At 34.5% G+C, this 23,027-nt stretch overlaps 2 protein-coding genes across 5 annotated transcripts; one reads left to right on the forward strand and one right to left on the reverse strand.

The window, feature by feature from the left end:
- The first annotated feature begins 11,570 nt into the window (after positions 1 to 11,570).
- On the forward strand, positions 11,571 to 15,490 carry LOC110820260 (spindle assembly checkpoint component). Of its 2 annotated transcripts, none has more exons than XM_022049690.2 (9): positions 11,571 to 11,690; positions 12,003 to 12,172; positions 12,287 to 12,349; positions 12,565 to 12,584; positions 12,675 to 12,719; positions 13,232 to 13,293; positions 14,310 to 14,446; positions 14,590 to 14,678; positions 15,263 to 15,490. In XM_022049690.2, exons 1-9 carry the CDS (start codon positions 11,618 to 11,620, stop codon positions 15,393 to 15,395), a joined length of 792 nt encoding a protein of 263 aa, XP_021905382.2. In that variant the 5' UTR covers positions 11,571 to 11,617; the 3' UTR covers positions 15,396 to 15,490. The 2 variants fall into 2 exon arrangements, with proteins under 2 accessions (XP_021905382.2, XP_088073807.1); XM_088217681.1 differs by having other exon boundaries at positions 14,313 to 14,446.
- Positions 15,491 to 15,600: 110 nt separating this feature from the next.
- On the reverse strand, positions 15,601 to 19,038 carry LOC110820300 (type I inositol polyphosphate 5-phosphatase 8-like). Of its 3 annotated transcripts, none has more exons than XR_015818370.1 (7): positions 18,272 to 19,038; positions 18,067 to 18,177; positions 17,366 to 17,974; positions 16,616 to 16,876; positions 16,304 to 16,365; positions 16,107 to 16,193; positions 15,601 to 15,975 (listed from the first exon to the last, which is right to left on the reverse strand). XR_015818370.1 is itself a non-coding variant. In XM_022049749.2 (7 exons), exons 1-7 carry the CDS (start codon positions 18,554 to 18,556, stop codon positions 15,889 to 15,891), a joined length of 1,521 nt encoding a protein of 506 aa, XP_021905441.2. In that variant the 5' UTR covers positions 18,557 to 19,006; the 3' UTR covers positions 15,601 to 15,888. The 3 variants fall into 3 exon arrangements, 2 of the variants coding, with proteins under 2 accessions (XP_021905441.2, XP_088073787.1); XM_022049749.2 differs by having other exon boundaries at positions 16,107 to 16,365; positions 18,272 to 18,365; positions 18,457 to 19,006; XM_088217661.1 differs by having other exon boundaries at positions 16,107 to 16,365; positions 18,272 to 19,013.
- Between the last annotated feature and the right edge of the window lie 3,989 nt (positions 19,039 to 23,027).

The following is a 23,027-nucleotide window of genomic DNA, read 5'->3' on the forward strand; positions in this document are numbered from 1 at the left end:
TAACTCACCCTTTCATTAACTATTTCAGATCGAGAGGATCAAGACCCACATCCCAATCAACAAGAGGGTTGTGAATAGTTCACCACCCAGACTCCATTCGAAAGCTAGTGAAAGTCATTTTAGAATACTTAGTATATTGCATTCTATTTATTTCTTTGATTTCATTCGTTCTTTTAGAAGGAACATTCCTGTAATTCTATTATACATTCTAAATTATTGTGTAAGAAATGTAAATCTTGAACTCTATTATTTTGCTTGCGCATTCAATTTATGATTTTATTTCCATTTAAGTTCTGGGCCACTACAGTTGGTATCAGAGTCACGTTCTTCAGAACCATTTCTTACATAAAAAACTTAAGGAAATACCAAAAAAATGAATTATTGCTCAATCATTCCTTGTGAAATGCTGGTACATATAGATGAGGAGAGGAAAATCCCCACTAAACCGAGCAGACTAGGATGGTTCGCTTCGAGAGGATGTTGATTGACTCTTTGAAATGCTGGAGAGACTCATCGCTGCCTAGCAGGCCCAAGAGAAAAGGAGGGAGCTACCTGACCCTCATTCGCTGCCACAGTTTGAGCCACCCCTGCAGCGGGAGGATCTTGAGCCACCCCGGTGCAACTTTACTCCTCCACAGTACCATCTGGGACCACCACAGTATGATTCGGTTCCTCCATCGTATCATTTAGTACCACCACAAGGCCATCCGGTCCCTCTCGAGTACAATCCAGTCCCTTTTCCACGGGATTCAGTTTCACCAATGATGGACGCAAGCTACATTGAGAGATATAAAAGACTAAACTCATCTACTTTTGCAAGAGCATCCTCCTTTGAAGAGACTGAGTACAAGTTAGTTAAGACATAGAAGGCTTTCACGACTCTTGAAGTGGTTCCCGAATAAAGAGTTATACTTGCCACCTACATGCTGATGGGAGATACAAGTCGCTGGTGGCAGCTCAAACAGGCCACTCTGTCCGTTCCAGTCACTTGGGAACAGTTCCTAATGGCATTTAATGTAGAGTACCTCCTAGAGCATCTCTGATATTTGAAGAAAATAGAGTTTGCACACCTAGTCTAGGGTGATATAATTATTTCAGAGTATACTTAAAAGTTCCCATAGTTTGGCTAGTATTTCTCTGGGAGCATGATGGATGAAGGCAAAAAGGCAAAAAAGTTTGAGTGGGGCTTCCGTCCTGATATTAGACAACAATTGTATGTGTTCAAGCTTAGTACTTACTCAACTGTTTTGGGCAAGACACAGGTAGTGGAGAGGAACCTTTGCATTTTTTCCCTAGCAATGGGGAACCTCAGGCCTCCGGTTTCACACCGCATGCCAGCACCTATTGTACCTGTTACCTGTTCAGCAGAACAAGAGACCTATGCTAGTGACTCAGGCTTCTCCTCATGTTCTGGTAACATGACACGGTAGGACTTGCCAACATTGTGGTAAGAATCATGGGGACCGACCCTGCTATCACCTCAACAATACTTGTTGTATATGTGGGAGTGCCCAGTACTATGCGAGAGAGTGCCCGATGAATCAGAATCAGGCAAGACCTCCTATCCAATGTAGAGCTTACAACCTCACTCAACAAGTTGTAGAAGCCAATCCAGATGTGATACAGGGTACGTATACTATCTGTAATAATCTTACATATATTTTAATTGATATTGGTGCCTCACATTCATTTGTCTCACATGCTTTTGCACCAAACTTGAATGTATTACCTGAAGGATTTGATTCTATGTTGTTTGTGTCTACTCTTGAGAGTAGAACACTACTAGGGAGATTATATACAGAGCTTGTATTATAGATATAACATATAGAAAATTGAGTGTGAATCTAATAGGGATTGACATAGGGGACTTTGATGTAATTCTAGAAATGAACTAGCTAACGGTGTATCACACCACCGTATATTGTTTTCACAAGAAATTTGTATTCAACCCTCTTAATGAATAGTCATTTATAAATTAATAAAATTTTTAAATATTATTTTCTCATAGCAATTTTTCGATTATAAAGTGATTTAATGTTATTTGAGTTGTTGTCTCTATAGGTCGATTTTGAAAATCTCGCAACGGTAAATATATGCAATAAATGATTTTTCTTATGATAAATGAATTTACTTGAATCAAGAGCTCTATTGGTTATTTTTATGATTTTTACCAACCTTCAATTTTTATATCAGTGAGTAGTGTGATATTCTTACTGGACTAATGTAGCTTACCATTTCATTAACTATTTCAAATCAATAGAACTAAAATCCAGATCCTGATCAACAAGAGGGTTATAAATAGTTCACCACCCGAACTCCCTTTAAAAGATAGCGAAGGTCGTCCTATAATGCTCAGTATATTGTATTCTGTTTATTTTTTTGATTTCGTTTGTTCTTTTAGAAGGGACATTCTCGTAATCCTATTGGACATTCTAAATTATTGTATAAAAAATATAAAATTTAAACTTTATTATATCGCTTCCACATTCAATTATTGATTTTATTTTCATTTAAATTCTGAGACACTACAAATATTGCTAAATATACTATAATTAATTATTTATAACATACACAATGTAAACATTAGATATTCGAATTCATGTTATACTTTATAAATAGATGCACACTTCATGTGCCAACAACATTAACCAGTTATATATTGATTATTAAAAATATAATTATAACCGAATATTATATATCCATAAATGTAATATAAAAATTTCACATACAAATAGTACGTAGTTAAAAAGTTATTAAAGTCAATACCTTGATGCAGTACAACATAGTAACAACAATCACTAGTTTTATATTATATTATATATTATTTCATCGTTTGGATTTTGTATTATTTTATTTTGATGGATTTAATTTTCATATTATTGTTCCATTTTGTGGTCTTTGTATTTTTAAAAATTATGTACACTAAAATTTGAATGTCCGTTATACTTTATAAAGAAACGAAAATATGCCATAAATGTAAGACTATTAATAAAATCTTGCCAACAATTTTAACCAGTTATATATATATATATACACATTATTAAAAATATAAGTATAACTGAATAATATAACAATTTTTACATCATTATCCATAATTATAAATAAATATTTTTGCATACAAATATTACATAATTAAAAAGTTACTAAACTCAATATTTTGATGTGGTTCAACCTAGAAAAAATAATCACTAGCTTTATATTATATTATATATTATTTCATAGGTTTAGATACTTGGTTGGTTTTAGTACAATTTTATTTTAGTTGATTTGATGTCTATACTATTTTTTTGTTTCCATACTTCTAAAATTGTAGGCATTAATTCATCTCTATCATTTTTTGCTAATGTACTTTAACATATTTCTCATATGTCATCAAATTTAATGCATAATATCGGTTTAAATAGATTTTTTGTCCCTCTATTTTTTATTTTATTGGATTTGATCCATGTATTTTTTTTTAAAAAAAAAAATTCTTTGCTCCTTACACTTTTAAAAGTTGTGCATGTTACTTCATCTTTGTTAGTTTCTACTAATGTCATTAATATATTTATCTCATATTTTCATACTTAATATACAAATCAACTAATAGGTACTCTTTTATATAAGATAGTATGTGTATTTAACGTATAAAAAATAGTTTAATTTTTTAATTATTTATAATAAAAAGAAAGAATTGAAAAATTAAAAAATAACATGAAATAGAAGACATAATTGTTTGATTTTATATATACAACATACGAATTCGGCAGGATTGATACATTATAATTTTGAAAAAAAAAAAAAAAAAAAAACATCTGACGCTTGGATTTTTGAGACTAGGATTGGGAAAACATGAGCCATAGGAGCTTGAGAGGGAGATAGGTCAAAGATGGAGATATTGGAGAGAGTGGAAGTTGAGAAAATATTTTATTCTAATTATCTTAGGCTTTTATTTTTTATATATTAAATATTATATAACATTTAATATAAAAATATATAATAAAACAATATTACGAGTTAAGTTTGGTGATAAATACAAATATATTAATATTGTTAATAGAAACTAATGAGAAAAAGTTAATATATAAATTTTTAAAAAATAAAAAGACTAAGAAAAAAAAAAGAGAATTTATATGGATGAAATTAAATAAATAAAATAATATAAATTTCAAAAGAACTATTTAAATTGATGTCACGTGTCATATTTAATGACATATAAAAAATATTTTAAACTCCTGCTTTTGGGGTATGACGAGCTCTGAGTACTTCTTGGTTAGCTTGGCTTACGTCCTCCAGGAGAGCTGTAACACTCAAGTGATTCTAATTTTTTTCTTATTATTTTTATTTTTCTTTTTTTTTGTATTTGAATTTTTTGAATTTTAATTTAATTTAATTTAATAAAAATAAAAATAATAATAATGATAAAATTGGATAAAAATATTATTTGGATTTAATTAAAATTGATTTTGAAAAAAAGGGGTGAAAATTTGGATTCTAGTGGTATTTTTCAAAAGAAAATTAGAAACCGGGAGTCAAAACGCAATTTAAAAAAGTTGTGCCACGTCAGCACCCACGTCAACGGCCCGGTCAGCAGCCCCAACCAACCAGGACACGCTGTATGGCAAGAAAGCGCTGACACGGGACGGGCCACGTGGGCGATCCGCGTGCGCGCGATCGGACAGCCCAGATCCGATCCCGCGCGCACGGATGGCCCAGATCAAACGTGCGCACGGATGGCCCAGATTCACGCGTACGGACGGCCCAGATTCAATCAGGCACGGACGACCAGATTTAATCTTGATGGACGGTTGAGATTAAAAGGCAAAGGGTATAAATAACCCCACCCACACCTGACCACAAAACCTAGCCGCCAGTGCCTCGCCGGAGAAGAAGAACCAGACGCCGGAGGAGCCGCCCGCCGCTGCACTGGGGAAGTTTTCGACCGCCGATCGAGGTAAATTTTCTCCTCCTAGCTCGTTTTTCGATGCTGAGTCCGCCTATCGCCAAACCGGAGCCAAACGATCGGCCAAACGGCTGAAAAACCCAGCCGAAGCCCAGCGGCGCCGCCGCACCCCCCTCTGTTTTTGCCTCCGATGAGGCCCTTCCCGGCCTCCGTTCGATGCAAATTTTATACCACTGTAATCACTGTTCTTTTCTCTACAGGTTGATCAGAACCAAACATCAAAACGCGACTCACGCCGGAGGAGCCGCCGCACCCGAGAGCACTGTCGCCGGTAAGTTTCAATTTTTCGTGATTTTTTGGCCCACCGAGGGCCCTAGGGTTGTTTTATCGCAGGGACCGATGCAAGTGTGGCTGAATTCGGCTGAAAACGACCGAAAACGGCCAACCCGAGGCGAATCGCCGTCGCGTCGTCGGAGCACGGCGGAGCCGCTGTGCCGGAATTCCGATATTTGCCGAAAGGGGCCCTAGGTCTGATTTGAGATTTTTTGGGACACGTGCAGGTACCTGTAGTGCGTTTCAGTTTTCCGAGAAAAAATTCAGGAAAATTAGGGATAGCCTGTAGGCACACTGTAAAGTCGAATTCAGACCCCGAAACAGGTAAGAATTTCTCACCCTATTTCCTATCACAGTATTAAAGTTCAATAAATGATAAAACGGTAATTCATGAATTAATAGATATGTGAAATTGCTTAAGGTAGCTAATGGAGCCCGAGTCTGGTGTATTTGTCAATCAGTCGTTGGTTGTTCTATTTTACAGTTTGAAATGTAGTATGATATCTGATGTTTTCATTTTATGGTTTCGTGTGCATGTATCATTGTTTCATTGATTATGGATTGAATGACTGAGAACCCGATGTTGTGTTATCTTATTTGGTATCAATTACTGGTTTGCATGTTTGTGTGTGATTTAATGATTGAGACTAAGAAAAAGGGGAAAAATGTTATGTGAATTGATAAATGGACAATGTTGACAGCCTAACTAGATATTCTGGGAGATGGTGGACGGACCGGGTCTATAAGGAACCCTACCGGAAATGTGGTCTCTCATACCAGACGGGGTATGGAGACCCTATGTGTTTTGGCACCTATACTGGACGGGGTATGGGGACGGCTGTTTCACCCTCATACCAGACGGGGTTGTGAGGTTTATGGTTTTGGCGCCCATACCGGACGGGGTATGGGGACGGCCCTGGAATCAGGTTATTAATGTCAATGGTTTACGTGTAGTGGGGACCCCCTATCGATCCCCATGGATACTAGTAGGCTGGTACAAGAGGAAAAACATGTTGTTTAATGATTGAAATGCAAGGGCATGATAAGTGTTATGCCATAAAGTTTATATGATTTCATGATATTATAAGGTTATTGTTTTCATATGTTATTTTCATGGATCTCACCGAGATAAGTGGACAGTAAAGGTTTTTATGTTAATAAATGAGTTCGTTATAAATCATGCTCCATTGGTCATTTTTATTTTCTACCCACCTTTACTTCTGTGGCGCTGAGATAGTGTGATGTCTTTACTGGGCTGGTGTAGCTCATCCCTTATTTAATCATTTCAGATCAGGAAGACGTTGTTCCCGAGCCCGTTCTGCAGGAAGACGGCGAAGGGGACGCCTAAAGACTTTATAGTTATATTTATAGTTTTTATTTCGAGTATCTCTTTTATTTAGTTTGTTCCTTCATGTTTTGAGTACGTTTTGGTTATTGTGTAAGGGATGTTAATTAAAATTTTTATTACACTTCCGCATTTGAGATTTTTAATACATATATTCCATTTAAATTTCCGGGGCCATTACAAGAGCGATCATTGGCACTTAGAGGGTAGGAACTAGAGAGACATTTGGTGTTGGCCAAGTGCTTAACGAGTGCGTGCATTCCTCTGGTTGGTTGCTAAGGGGAAACTTTTGACAAATTGGGAGAGATAACGATGTCACATATCCTCTACTGCGGAATGCAGTAGATGTTGCGGCCCTATTGAGGATGTGGATCATGTTCTTTGCAATTGTAGCGTGGCCAAGCTATTGTGGTTGAAGATCACACCCGCCGAAGCCCAATCAACTTTCTTCAGTGGTGCTGTAGATGAGTGGTTAGTGCTCAATCTCAAAAACAATTGGCCTTAGTGCAAGATATTTTAGGATTGGAAAATGACATTTGGTATTGCTTGCAGGAGCTTGTGGAACTATAGAAATAAATTTATTTTCTAAGAGAGTGATAGCAGTATCGAGGAGCTTACTAAGGATGTATCTCTCATTACTGATTTTACTTTTATGACTAATAATATAAATTTTTATTTTCTTTTAGGTATGACGTACAGATCGAAAGAACTTATTGCTTGGCACAAACCACCTAAATGTTGGTTGAAGGTGAACATTGATGGTGTTTATTGTGCTATAATCAATCTCGCCTACTGTGGCGAACTTACTAGATATGAAGATGGTGCTTGCCTAAAAAGCTTCAACAGAAAAATTGGTAGATTTTCTATTCTCCAAGCTGAGCTTTGAGGTGCTTTCAATAGTCTTCAACTCGCTTAGAATGCCAAATTCTGTAGTATCATTCTAAAAATGGATGACACTCTGGCAGTTCAATTACTCACTAAGGAGGATTATGGAACTAATGCGCATGCCACCCTCGTTTGTGTGACCAAGCACTTGCTACTGCAAGATTTGTAAATGCTCAAAATTTAATTGAATGAAATATTGAATTAATAAAATATAAGTAAAAACAATTGAGAATGTTAGAGTTACATTCCTTACACAGTTAAATCAGAATTCCCAATATGGTTACGGGAATGCCTCTTAAAGATGATTAAAATAACACAAATAGAAATACAACTAGAAAACTATAGGGTCAGCCTCCGTAGTGCAATTCTGATGGAAATGGGAGGTAACCTTTAGTTCATAACTTTCTTATTTTTTCGGATCCGAATCATGGTCGTCTTGATTTGAAATGATTAAATAAGGTGAATTAGTTATACTACTTCAGTAAGAATATCAACAATTAACAACTAATACGGAAAGTCAAAGGTTGGTAAAAATCACAAAACAACCAATAGAGTCATTTTTTCTTTTTTGGTAAATTTATCTAATTTAAAAGACGTAGTTCATACTCACCTTTTAGGTTTTCAAATACGACTTGTGAAGATAATGATCAAGATAGCAATTTATTATGCATTATAAGAAACAACAATAATCAAACTTTACATTTTTACTTACTTATCGGTATTTATGGAGACTCAATATCCATGCAGACTCAATATCCAATCTATTAAATAACCGACCATCCCTGTATCTCATCCGGTAAGGGGCACCAAATGAACCACTGCCTCAACACCCCGTCTGGTATGAAGGTGAACAAATACTTTCCAACCCCTTCTGATATGAGACTTCTCAGCTCCGTTCGACTGAGATAATATTCATGGTAGGGTTTGCCTTATGTGCTGGGCCTTTACACCCTTTCTCATGACACCTGGTAAACCTTCCACATATATATATCCTCATTATTAACTAATCATTAATTACATATAAAAATCTTGTTTTATAATTTCAGGACATTATAACGACAATTAAACGACAATATAATTTGGTATTTTAATCACTAAGAAAACGTTGTCAGAGCATTTATTTGAAACCAATCAACAGATATGGATAAAATGATTAAGCAAGCTAAGGAACAAAAAGATAATTAAAATCAATAAATTAAAGCATACGATATAACAGTAAGCAATTTGTGCAACATAGAAACAAATGGGCAACACAAATAAACTATACAATGACCAACTACCAGTTTATCGGCAACCTATACTTCATTAATAAAAGGTTTACAATATTCACAAATTTCACTGTAAATTATTTTTTAAACTTTAATTTAACCGTAACGGGAGAAAAGGTGTGAGATTCTTACCCTGGGTAGGTGTTCGAAATATCGCCTTTTTCACTACACTTCCTGATGGTTCCCAGATTTCTTGAGTTTTACTTGCGAAAACTAAAAACACGCGTCACATATCCTGAAATACTAAAAAAATGGAAAAAAAATAAGAGTTTTAGAATTTTTCAACCAGTTTAGGGTTTCGACACAGCGACTTTGCCGTGCTCTGGCGCCGGCTTCGCTACCTATGGCGGTGTCTCCTTTTGGTCTAGTTGGTTTCGGCCGGTCCTGTACGAAAACCTACAAATTTTGAGATTAGGTGGTCTCTATTGGTCGGAAAAAAGAAAAAATCGAAGCTTACCAGCGATGTGATTTTTCGATATGGTAGCTCCGTCATTCCTCCCTCGCGGCCGGGGGTTTCCTTCGGTCATCCTGCACCAAAAAAGGGTTAGGAATTCAATGGTCGAAAAATGAAAGGAAACGGAAAGGAGGATCGGGTTCACCGGAGGCGCTTTGGGTCACAGGTGTGGCGACTCAGCTGAACTCTACCCTCGGTTTCTGGCTTTTTTTTAGTTTTTGGTGCCGATATAGGTGTGGGAAGGCTTAGAATCAAATTTCGAAATGAAAGGCGAAAAAACATCACCTCCCCGATATCGGCAGTGACTCTGGTGCGGTGGTGATGATGGTCAACTTTCCTTCCAACTGCCTTTTTGCTTCTTTTCCGGCGGGGTGAGTTGCGGCTAGGGTTAGGGTTTTCTAGGAAGAGGAGTTTAAATACTTCTCTTCATTAAATCTGAATCGTCGGTTCAAGGAGACGTTGCCTATTCCCAACCGTTGGATCGATCTTATATGGGGAATAAATCTGAAACGCACGATCGGATGCAATCAGGGCAGTTCGATCATATTTGAAGAGGAAATAGATCTGGACCGTTCGTGTATGCAGGAGTAGATTTGAACCGTCAGATCCGTTGGCACACAGATTGCCCACGTGGCTTCCCATGTGGATGCGTGTCCATGTGTCTGCCACGTGGTATATGGTGATTGGTCGCACTGTTGACGTGACGGTCCTACGTGGTCTGTTTTTTATTATTTGCACTTTTGCCTCAGTTTTCAATTTTTTTTTTCAAAATAAATCATTTCTTATTTTTAGTTTGGCCCAAACTTTTAAAAATTATTTTCAAATACACTCAAAACATAATTTTCTTTAAAATTTCAGTTAAAAATTACAAATTAAATTTTTTAAATTTCTTTAAATTATTTATTATTATAATTTAATTATCCCGATGCTAAATTTCGAATCCGGGTGTTACAAGATTGGCAGGTCCGAATCCAACACGTCTATCGTAAAGGAAATAAATGTATTTATTGGTTGGCGAATGCTGACTTCTCTTTACCGGTAGGCATTCACTCTCATGTTCAAGTACCAAATGATCTCCAATAGCTCCTCGTTGATGATGTCATGAGTGTCTCTTTGTTCATGATATGCATAACGATCTCTTAATTTTCCTTTAGCTTTTACCACTCCTTATACCAAAAAAAAAAAAATACTAATGATGCTAATAAAAGTTAATGTAAGTGAAGAACTAAAAAATTAAAAAAAAATGTATGAACCAAATAAAATAAAATAAAATAGTATATGATCCAAAAAAGTTATATATTACATATAATGTAAATTGAATAAAAAAAATATTCAAATCATATATTATATATAAAGCAAATGGGTAATGTGACAGTTGATTAGATAGATTAAGTGGGAAAATGAGTAGTCCATGTCATAATAGTTAAGCTGCTAGGATCGTTTTGTTATTGGGAAATTAGATTAGACAGTTTCATTGTTTGAGGTCCATGGAATACCAGAAGGTATGAGAATATAACAGAGAGGATTATCTTCTTTCCTATTTTTGATTGTATGCTTACTAGGAAATTTTTGAGGTTGATATTTTCCTAAAACAACATGAATGATACTCTATTATCTATCTTTTAATTATTTTATCAACAATTAGAATGTTAATTATTAAGTTTTTAAATAATTATTTTTTGATAATTTGATCTATAAACTTATTAGATTATTTCAAAAGACATGATTGTTTTTTTTTTTTTTAATTTCTAGGCCTCACTTAAGTGGTATAATTATTATTTGAAAAAATGGTGCTTTTATTTAACATGAATTACAATTTGGAATTTAAACAATTTTTTTTTAAAATAGTTATTGCAGTTGTCTTTTTCTTCCTAATGTTTGTTACTATCATATGTATTAAAAAAATAAGTAAATATTTTTTATTAAATTGATTAAAGTCAATATGGATAGAATAAGAAAGAATTTCTATAATTTTTTTTTGTTGTTGTTAAAATTGTTTACAATTACATGAAACATCATTAATTAAACTTATTTATGAATTTAAAAAAATAAAAGAATTTAAAAACAAATTTTATAATATAAATACAAACAATTTTTTTTATAAATAATAATATATTTAATTGAGCTGGAACAAGAAAACATTTTTTTATGTTTTTTTGTCTCAAAATATGTCTGTTAAACTTAAGCTTTTTATTTTTAGTTAATTCCCATAGCATATTATTCAATATAAAGCTCGAACCCGGATCACTGGAAGTTTTGTTACCCATCTTTTTTTTTTTTCAAAAAAAAAACATGGGTCTGCAAAGAGGCCCAAATGAATGGACTTCACCTTCGTAGGCTTTAATCTGCCACCTATATAAAGCCCAATATCAAGGCCGGTGATTGTTCAATTTTAAACCTTCATTTCGAAAAAGAAGCGCGAAAAGGGAGATTTGAGTAGGGAACGGTTAATGGGGGGAACTGATACACAGAAGCAACTCCTGTCTCTGATCCGTGACTTTGTCTCTGAAAAGTCTCGGGGAGGTAAAGCTCTCATCCATACGATCTCCTTTTTATTTTTTATTTTTGTTTTCTGGAAAAAGATTTAGGAAAACTGTTAAAGAAAAGAAGAGAATCATGGCTTCAATCTCTTTGTTATTATAAGCAAATCATATTTTTGGAGTAGTCCAAAAGTATTGATTATTTCTTCTATGAGGTAACCAATGATAGTTATAGATTATCTACGTTTTGATTTTCCATTCATTTACCATATTTTGTCGGGAACTAAACGGAGGGGGGTAATTTGTTGGCCTGTGTGACATCGAAACGAATCTGTGAATGCTCGAGAGTTTCTAGAAAGAAGATTGATTGGTTTAAAGAAGCGAATTGAGGAACTCCAATCTGAGGTAGATGTAGCGAATGGACAGCTTGAAGATTCCAAGCACTTGAAAGAAGCAACTGAGCAGAAGCTTAAAGGCTATGAAGTTGAGCTGGCTCTGAATGAAGCTTCAACTCAAGCTCTAGAGGTTTAGATTTCAATTTATATTTTTGTTCCTCGCGGTGAAATGAGCTTCTTATTTCAGTTTGAATGCCTTTCTGTTTGAACGGTTTGTTTAGGTCTTTGTTCAAACCGCTTGCAGGCTAGGATTTCCCTTATTCGAAGTCAGATTTCCACAGTTGGAGATAAAGTTGAGGCTCTTAAGGTGTTAATCAGTCCTTGCTTTTTTATTTTTCTTCTTGTCTAAATCGGTGAACTAAATTGATAATGATGAGTGTTTTGCTCATAGCCAAAAAGCCGAGAAAGGTATGATGAGTACTTGCTATTGATTTTTTTTTTTTTTTGAGATATTTCCCTTCTCTTATTAACTCTTCTGTCTAACTACATATCATACCAAAAATTTGTTATGGAAATGTGAAGAATGAAGAGCAAACATTGAGGTAAAAAACCGTATCCCACAAGCCTTTTTGTTACTAGCCCAAAAGATATTAGTATCGTTCATATTATGTGTTATTTATCCTTTTATGCAGCGATCGATTTATTGGACAAATGTTTGAATTGAATGCCAAGATAAGGTACCTACCAAATTTTATATACAGTTACTTTTTCATACAGTAACATCAGGTGATTGTTATCGCAGAGTCTTTTCGGGGTAGACTTGCAACATATAATGGATATCTTCTGTAGTGGCAGAACAGGATGCTTTGCCATATCATCTAATTGATTTTCATGCATATATGAGATTTTGTTACATACTCTCATCGTATTTTATGCTTCCTCCACCTTGTGCTTGGAGTCTGTATCTTGGTTTATATATATTTTTTGTTCCGGTGGAATTCTGAAATACTGCATGCACCCAGTGCAAAGTCTCTTCATTGTGCACCACATTTAACCCAGTTTAAAATCTTCCACAACATCTCGGACTCTGTATCACCTTTTTGTCATTGACAAAAAACTGCTTGATTTATGTCAAACTATGCATTTTTAGATGACTGCTATGAGGTACTACTTTTGCAATATGCATGCTACATTTGTAGTACTTGTAGTTAGAATACAACTAATCAGTTAATTGCTTATGTTAATGAAGGAAATTCCGAGAAACAATAGGTTGTAGTTTTCAGAAAGAGAACGGCACTGGGACTGCAGCAGGTAATGCCTAGGGTTCCACTCTCCTTCCTCCCCAATACAAATTCTACTTGTTCCAGTATTGTAACGACTACAGGTCATAATTCAAATCCTTTTATTTTTTACTTCTATCAAACTTTCCCGCAAAGACTTATCTACTGAAATATAAGTCTCTGATTTCGTACTCCAATCCTTCCCATACAATGTACCTTATGCAGAGTGTTCGAGAATTCCCAACCAATAACCTCAGAAACCGCGCACAGATTTTTCGATAATCCTGGCAGTAGATTCTCCTCCAAGTATTATGAATCTTTTAGATTTGCTTAGTGAATCACTAATTCCCTTAATCAGTTAAATAGGAAGGCCTTTCACGCTATTAAATGCAATTAATTTAGAAAATATTGTTCGTGGGAATTTGTAGAAAGATTCTTAGATCTCTTTCTTCCTCGAGAATAGCAAAAAAGAACCACTATGACCCTCTCAGACAACACCTCTTTTGTCTCTTTCCGTAACCTCTCTTAACTGTCGCCACATTCGCCCTTTTATACTGAGTTGAAGAAAACTTCCATATAATCATCCTTACTGGGTAATTGGGGTACTTACAGGTAATTTTGATTAAGGGTCGATTGGCCAGGAGTTGGGTTGGATCTTCATGGATACCTATCCATCCAGCTCGGCCCTTAAACTAAAATATTTCTCAAACCTTTGTAAATAGATTTTAATTCAATAATATGTGCTTGAAGTAGTTTTTGAGAGGTAGAGCTCTTTTTTCAAGACACTGAAGCTCGAACTAGACAACGAATTTCAAAACACTGTTATAAAAGAAACGGTGAAATTTGAAAGAAAATTATTTGGATGAATTTCAGTCTTTCTAACCTTTAGTTCTCAAGTTATATTTTCATTGAAGATTTTTATGCAGTTGCAACTCACACGAACCAAACTTTCTTTTGGTTCTTCCCGTCTTTTTACTCAATTTTTAATTCATCTGCCATGATAATATCTTTTATTAATAAATGAGGAATTTATCTCCATTGTTTCAGAAGAAAGGAAAAAAATTTCTACGATAAATGAGACTGAAATTACTTCAAGAAACCTTGAGGATATGCTTGCGCAAGTACTTTCTCAAATAGCTAAGGCGGAAGAAGAGTATCTGGTAGGACAAGATACTCAAAAGCAGGTAACGACTTGGGTCTTTCTAATTTAAAGCTATAGAAAATATTTAGTCTCTATTTTCTAGACCTTCTGCATTTAGCTATTCTTTTTCAGTTTTGATCCTGCATAGAGATCATGAAAGTGTTGAATTGGTCTGACCACCTGCAGGTCCAGCTGGAGTTGACCGAGTATGAAAGGAATGTGTCGATGATGGAAGTGATAATGAAAGAAACAAGGGAATTGCAAGATCTAACAAGATATCCTTATAATTTTTTTCAGTATACTAAATGATAACTGTTAATTCATGACTTGTGCATAGATTTTTTGGAATAACAAAGGAAGCACAAGATGGAAAATAAGCAAGAAAAAAAGTAAAGCGAATGGTTCACAAGTGATTTTTGGTTATTTATACAAACCAAGAATCCATGTCAATATTGAAGAACAACATTTTAATTTTTAAAGACACATTTTCTTTCAAGAACTTATCTTCATGGATTGTTTTTGCAAGCCATTTACGAGAAACTTTTTTCAACCCTCAGTTTTCCTCTGGAGAGCTTGATTGTGTGTGTGCATATTGAAATGGGTAAAAGATGGAGAAAAGAGGTCCATAATGCTCGAAACAACTTAAGTTTTCAATTATATGAAGTTATTTTTTTTTTGGCTATAACAGCAACAAGGAAGAGCAAACATAGTTGCAGCTTTGTTCTCACTTTGTTTTAAATTGAGGATGAGAATACAGAATGCAGTGGCTATTTCCTGGTTCGGATACTGTCAACCAAAATCTTTTCTTAGTTACTGATGATAACATCTACTCTTAATATTTTTCTTTGACTGGAAACAAAAAGACTTCTGAGTTGGAACAGACATGTGCTTCCCTTGGTGACGAGCTGCAAAAGCAGTGTGCATGTCCAAGTTGTCACTTTGAAAATGTCGATGCTTTGGGTCGATTTTTTCAGGCAAATGAGGCAAGTTGATTTTTTTTGTTAGTGTCCTATATTTTCCTGATGTATCTCAAAGTCTTAAGGTTACTTAATAATCACCAAAATGGGAACATGAGGGGTTAAACTTTCATAGCTTTTCTGTTAACATTGTACATTCAATCATTGATCTAACAAGTCATAAAAGCAGGCTTAATAATTGGAAAGACTGGAAGTTAATTAGAAGACGAGAGAACATGTGTAGATTGCACCACTCTCTCCATTGATAATTTTGGCAGTTATATTAAGCTGCAATATACATTTACTTCTATAAATTGTCTCATAGGAAGCAGCATATATCTTTTAAAGTTTACTTGCATATACTATTAACTATCTATCTATCAGTTAATCAAATTTATATCATGAAGTCATCATACTAGCTCCTAAACCAAAGGAATTAAAACGGAAAAGAAGAGGATTATTTCCTTGACACTTGCCACAATGACATAACTAGATAAAGACAAGCAAGAAAATTCACTATGATCAGTTCCTATGTATTGGTTGACGATGCTTCTGTATCCCTTACGAGAAGTGATAGCAATGTAGTTTTATCCTCTTCAGCTATGTTGCTTTTCACCTGAAATGATAATTAGATTCTTCTTTGTTATCAAAACAAAGAAAATCACCATGTTTTGCTGGATCTAGTTGATCAATTCAGTAACGTCAACATCTGAGAAACACTAATGTAATCAAGAGTGTAGGTCTTACTGTTTCCTTGGAAGCCATTATGTTGGGAAGAATGTTCTGCATCGTAGTAACTCTTGGATTACTTGAGCTAGACTTTGTAACTTCTATCTGTGTAGAGAAGAGAGCAGATACTGGCCGATGATTACTTGAGCTAGACTTTGTAACTTCTATCTGTGTAGAGAAGAGAGCAGATACTGGCCGATGATCAGAAAACTTACTTTCACTTCGAAAATAAGAGAGTTGTTTCACTCCTTTTCCGTACCATAGGATTCTGTCGCACCTGCCACCAAGTAATGGATTATTAGGCTTATATGAAAAGTAACAAAAACTTTTGTTTCATGCTTCAGCCCTAAAAAAGAAAAAAATTTAGTTAATGCTAATCTTTCCACCTGGACCATGGAAGGTTTATTCAGAGACTAAGAAAGAGGAGAAATCTGAAAAAGCCTTTGTTACTATAAATTTGCCTCTATGGTGATCACTCCTACAATTGTAACAAGAATCTGTAGCCAACCATGTTTACCTATACATACCATGCTGGAGTTCTTTGCTTTTCTCCTGATTTGCTTGGAAGGCCCCCTGAATACCGGTTGCAATTTGATGAAGAATACTTGTATGTTGGTGCAAATACAATGCTTCCTTCTTTCCATCCTTGAAATACACCTCCATCTTGTTCTCGTCGAAGCTCATCGAACTGTTGCAATGCTTTCCAGTCTTGCTTATTTATCAGTTGCCTGGCTAAATTATCTTCCAAGCATAGCCTATAGTTCAGATCCCCAAACCAGAATATTCGACTGTTCCACAACACAATTTGAAGATGGGTTTAGCATTCAATTCAGATTTTTTAACTTCATAATTTGATTTATAACATGCATTTGTTTCTTTCCTTCACTTTTCCCCGGCAGTAACTTGGTTTTCTTTTGAATAGAATGTGACATTGAAGTCTTTTATTGAAAGTGTAAAGAATGTTTCGGCCAAATTTTTGATAACATGGTGTGACTTGAGATCTTGCGGGAAATTTGGTAAACTTTCTGGGTATTGAACTGCATTGTTGCCATAGATTAGTAGTTGACTCATCAAGTAATTAGAAAGAAATTGTATTGTTGCCTTCTTTATTAATAACGAGTTATTGCTGTTATTTTTGAGGCAAAACCTTAATTATATCTCTTCCAAAATTAACATTTTGTTTTGATGTCCCTCCGTTAATTTGTTGACTAAAATTTAGATTGGTAGGACTGAATTACTAGCATATCTCTTGTTAAGTAGAAATGAACAGTACTTACTCATGGCCTAAGATGGTGAGAGGATGAGGATTATCATCATCCTTTGAAGATCTAGGGAAGGAAGTTCGCTTGAAAATTTCTGAAACTTGGTGATTTCTTCGGCCTTCATCACCTCTCTTCTCACCAGAAGCCAAGTGGGCAACAATAAAGCAGAAACTGGTGCCTTCTATTGACAAACTAACTGAAACTGAACCTTTGTTTCCCAAATACCCCATGATACCACAAGCCACTGAGCAAACTTTTACATTTGAAATGCAGTATTTCCACAGTAATTCCTTCCTCATCCACACGCTTATAAACACACCGACCATCTTCTTGCTTGCCATCAGCTTGAATTTACTGTCTCCAAATGGTTTATCTGTTTGAGTTCTCAGCCACTCTCTTGTGGTGGTACCTAAATAGTTGCTAGAACTTGCTCTCTTATCGGAATTGAGAATACTAACACAGTGGTAGTGGTCACTAGAGACTGGATTCACTACTGGCGTCAGCCAAGGGCACCCGTATTTGTGATTGAGAGCTTTTCCTATTAGCAGGTTCCAGTTTGTTGCTTCGGTTGGGTCCTCTGCTCCTATAACTGTTCTGGTCTTCAACGGTACGATCTCTTGAAATCTACAACCAGAAAAGTTTTGCTTCTGAATGATATCTTAAATCATCTCTGGCTGTTACACATTTAAAATAGATGACCTTGAACAGTTACCTACCCCAGAACATACAAGTCCGCAGCATCCTTAAGATTCAGCCACTCATCCAAATCTACAGCCAAGCTTCCTACAGGAGATCTTCCTGCAACATTCCAGGTGCCCACAAAAATTCTGATATATATTCATAAGATTAGTTAAAACAGAAACGAGCAAATGATAGATTACTCATTTCTCATTTCCAATAACAAAGAGCTCGAAGCCTCACCTTAACTCATTAGTTGAAGTGCATGGTTCCATCTCCATGGACTTAACGTGAACATCATCCATACTACAGTCATGACCTTCATCTTCACCCTCTTCTGCAATAGAACTAACATCACTTAGAAACAAAGCCCAACACAGAACCCAGAGAAGACAGTCGAGAAAATGATAAGATCCAACAAGTTCAACCTGAAAATTCGCCCAAATAGGCATGATCGGCTCTCTTGACCTTCCTCTTAAACCATGCACGAAATGTCCTAGACCGTGATATTTGACTCTGCTTATCCATGACTGATAGTCTTTGTCCAGTCCATGCCACAGTTAGAAGATGGATTTTATGCGCTTTGTGCAACTTCTCGTATCTACCTCCAGTTTTATCTCAGTGATACTGGATTCATCAATCTCAAAACTGCTATTGAAGAATCGTTGTGTTAATCGCCGTAGGAAGAATAAACCAAACTCAAGAAAAGACAACACTTTGTATCTTAGAACACCTAGATTATAGTAGTATAGTTTAAACGATAATCCCAATTGAGGGAGCCAAAAAGCAGAAGGATTGGATTGCAAACAAACAACGTAAAGTCAAGTCTCTTATTTATTTATTTATTTCTTAGGTTGGGAGGTGTTTTGGCTGAGCAATGAAAGGTCAAGGCTTGGCTATAAAGAAGCTTCTCCCCATACATCATGGCGTAATTATTTTATACTTTTGAGTGAGGGGAAGCCAAAAAAGATATCAGCCTCACAAGGTTCTATCATTTGGTTGATTATTAGAGTTAGTTGGTGGTGGTGCTGGTCACGTATGTCCCGCGGATTTTTACGTGACAAGATCCTTACATGTCCAAGTCAAACATATCCATTTTGGCATATGCCACAGGGTACGCCCTCTATGGGGTCCCATAAAATTAACGTTCAACCCATAGAAATCGACTTACTTTACTATAGGACATCTGCATCTGCTATCCTATTGATCTCACCTTGATCATTGAACACCCACTATGTCCAAATTCAACTCTCTCACTTTTGTTTTTTGTAGTACTTGTGTAACTATCAACCAAATTAGCATTCTCTTAATACAAGAGATTTCTAAATACGTAAACCCGCTCTAGATATAGATATGCATATATGTTCTAAGTGCTATAATTATGTCGTGCACCAGAATTTTACTGTTGTGTTGGCTTAGATTAAGAACTTGCACCATATATATTGGGTATGAAATACCCTGTAGAGTGTACACTTTAGGAACAAATTTACATCTTCTGTTTGATCATTATTGATAATTGAATATGAGAAGTTGCTATCAGAAACCAGACTCTGGGTGTCAGCCCATGAGGCAAGAAATAAGTTCATATGGCCCATGTCACTAATGACACCTCCTACTTGTGTGTCGTGGATTTGGACATTCCTTGAATGATTCACTATTTAATGCTCTCATCACCCTGTACGACCCAAATTTATGGATGAAGTATTAGCTATCATGATTCTTCTGCCTCGTTTTGTTTTAAGAAATAATCATGTGTTATTAATCGGAGCATTAGTACTCTCTTGATTTCACTGCCCGTATTAATGTTTTTGTGGGGCCGTATCAAATTGTTTTCCTTTATGTAAACATCAGAAGCCGGACAAGATAATTTTCTCAGAGTTTTTTTTTTTTTTTTTTAAATTTTTTTTAAATTAATTATTGTTTTTTTTTTTTTTTAATTTCTGATATCTTGCTGTTTTTGCCTTGGGATATGATTGTTGCCTTATAAATTTAATATGCCTGAAATATTACTTAAAATGGGATTAAGCAAATGTTATTAACTAATTAGTTGAAAGATTAAACATGTTATGTTTATTCTTTTGTAAAATGTTATGAATTCAAGTCTAATTATGATTTTTCTTTTTTTTTTATTTAAAGATTATATTATTATTAATATTTATATATTATTTAATTAATGAATTAATAAATTTTTACTTTAAAAAAAATAATAATAATAACGCCCAGCAAAAGACTCTTAACTTTCTTCTGTGTATCCATAGGACTGACTTCTATTTTAGCTCTAGAAGTTTGTCAGCCGAAAAGTGTCTAACTTTCTTTGGCTGCTTTCATTCGGAGTTTTCTCTCTATCCCATTTATTTTATTATTTGTTTAGATGATTCTTATTAATGACACTACTGACTATGGCTAAGTTTGCTCTTTTCCATTATTATTGTTCTATATATTAATTATTTTATGTGTATAAATATATAGATTAAAATGTAACTAATATCTATTTCATATTTTGAATTTCAATGACAAATATTATTCGTATTATCCAAGGCTGTCTAATTTAAACTTAAAATATAATTTTAAAAAATAGACAATAAAGTATATTGTTTACTATAAATTTCAATTTTTTAGATGATCAGTTTATTATATTATTTAAGAATAATAATATCATATTTTATTCCATTTTTTCATTTTATTTCCAATCATATTCTGTTGTATCAATATTTTGAGCCAAACCTGCTCTAAGTTTCATGATTATTACAAATCTCTAATTATCGGTTTCAAAATTTCTTTTACTCAAAACTCCGAAATTACTCTTTTTTTTTTTTTTTTTGTTTAATTTTGTTAATGACTTCAAGACTCCTCTCGAAGTCTTTATCTACCTGCCACTGAAACCATGTTCTTGCATGTTCGGAAAGGGCAGAGCCATACGAATTGAAGGTGTGAATATATATATCTACTCTATATATGTGTATATGTTGGGTGGAACATTTATGCTGTACACAACAAAAAGATGATGTGTAGAGATCGTGAGACTGTGTAAGTGGGAAAAGCATATAGGATTTGGTATTTGCAGTTGCAGATATATGTTAACGTCAATAATAATTATATACATATATGTAACCCAGACCCACCTCCTATATGGACCATGGTTCAATTAAGCCGACGAACAAACCTACCATCCCAAAGTGTCAAATTTGTTTAAATCTTTGCATGAAGCATTAATTTTGTGCCACCGAATATCTCAATTTCCCTCTCGCTTATGAAGATAATTAATCATTTGATAGTGCCGTTCAAGAAGATAATAATAATAATAATAATAATAATAATAATAATAATAATAGTATTAAAAGCTCGTGCTTACAAGCAAATAATATGTGCACCAGTTTAACCATTAGATCTAGATTCGTTCAAATTTCTGGTTCTTAAATAACTACAGTACGATGATTATAGTTAGTATCCTGTGCTCGCAAAAGTCTATGTGAACCCCACTTTTTTTCTTTTTTTTTTTTTTTTGGTACTTTGAGAAGATGAAAAATCTATTGTCTTGCCAGTTTTCAGTGGGTCACCAAAACGTGGAAATCTCAACCCAAGATTGGATTGAATTGAATTTTCGTTGTGTGACTTGTTCTTTTAGTGATACACATTCATTTTCTTTTTTCTTCTAAAAAAATTTCAAGCAAACGATTTATTAGACTAGGGTGTTAATTGGTTTAGAACTGAGATAAGAATTTTTATCTTATGAGTGTTGTAAAATTTATGTTCTTTCTATTAATAAATATTGAGCGTTTTTTAATTTATAAATTTATTTTTAAGACAGTTATAAAAAAATTAAATTGCCAACATATGGTATCAGAGTATAAGATTTAATTAATATGGCGTCTAGTTCAACGTCAAGAGTCTAAACTCAACAAGTGCAATCATTAATTTTTAAGTTTGATAGCAAAAATGATTTTGCGGTATGGAAGCACTTAATGGAGTTGTGTTTGAGGATCAATGATTATGGCGAAATTTTAAATAAAAGAAAAAGTCATTAGCAGCAAGTTTACAAGACTTGGTTCATGATCATTTGTTAAATGAGAATGCTTTATTTTTAATTTGTCAATTTGTGAAATTGTTGGTGCTATAAAAAATATTTCATGCCAAAATAACAAAAAAAATTTGGAATATTTTACTCAAAACATATGAAGGTGCAGATCCAGTTAAACGAACTCGACTGCAAGGATTGAAAAAACAATTCGAGCAAATGGGGCAATGTAAAGACGAAAGTATTCTTGATTATTTTTTATGAATGGAGAAGTTAATAAATGAGATGAAAACTCATAGAGATCAAATAAATGAGAGAGATGTCATGGAGAAGATCTTATGTATGTTGTCAAGTCTATTTGACTATGTGGTGATAGCCATTGAAGAGTCTAAAAACTTGGACACCACGACCCTTAATGATTTACAAGCTTCATTAGAGTCACGGGAGATGTGGACAAATGAAAAGTCTCCAAATATAATAAAACAAGCTTTAAAGGCTAAATTAAATCTAAAGGATAAAATATCTAGATCACAACATAGTAAAAAAGACTCAAATCTCAGAGGTAGAGAATGAGGAAATTTTAGAATGACTTTAAGATAAAGTGCAACAGAAAATGAATCTTCTCAAGGTAAGTCTTGCATTCAATGTCATAAATACAAAAAATATGGTAACTATCAATCAGATTTTAAATCACATATTCAGTGTCATAATTGCAAAAGATATGGTCATTATAGTAGAGAGTGTCGTGCAAAGAGATCATAACATAGAGAAAATTAGGTTAAGGTAGCCCAAAATGATAGTGTAGAGACTTTATTGATGGTAGCTCATGATAGTAATAGAAGTAACAATAGTCAATGGTTATTATACTTAGGTTGTAGCAATCACGTGAGTGAAAATAAGGAAGTATTCTCTGAGTTAGATGAATTATTTTGTTCTTCGGTGAAACTAGACGACAACCATGAAGTCCCAATTTTAGGAAAAGGA

The sequence above is a fragment of the Carica papaya genome, chromosome 1, assembly GCF_054855325.1.
Source record: "Carica papaya isolate Zhongbai chromosome 1, ASM5485532v1, whole genome shotgun sequence".
Lineage (NCBI taxonomy): Eukaryota > Viridiplantae > Streptophyta > Magnoliopsida > Brassicales > Caricaceae > Carica > Carica papaya.

Excerpts from the sequence above, each read along its gene's own strand:
- LOC110820300 (XM_088217661.1), bottom strand. The coding sequence starts at position 18,480 with ATGCCTATTTGGGCGAATTTTCAGGTTGAACTTGTTGGATCTTATCAT. Across the intron at positions 16,366-16,615 it reads AAGCAAAGAACTCCAGCATG|GTGCGACAGAATCCTATGGT; the intron begins GTATGTATAGGT and ends ACTTGGTGGCAG. Across the intron at positions 15,976-16,106 it reads TAATGGCTTCCAAGGAAACA|GTGAAAAGCAACATAGCTGA; the intron begins GTAAGACCTACA and ends TTATCATTTCAG.
- LOC110820260 (XM_022049690.2), top strand. The coding sequence starts at position 11,618 with ATGGGGGGAACTGATACACAGAAGCAACTCCTGTCTCTGATCCGTGAC. Across the intron at positions 11,691-12,002 it reads CTCTGAAAAGTCTCGGGGAG|AAAGAAGATTGATTGGTTTA; the intron begins GTAAAGCTCTCA and ends GAGAGTTTCTAG. Across the intron at positions 14,679-15,262 it reads GAATTGCAAGATCTAACAAG|AAAGACTTCTGAGTTGGAAC; the intron begins ATATCCTTATAA and ends GACTGGAAACAA.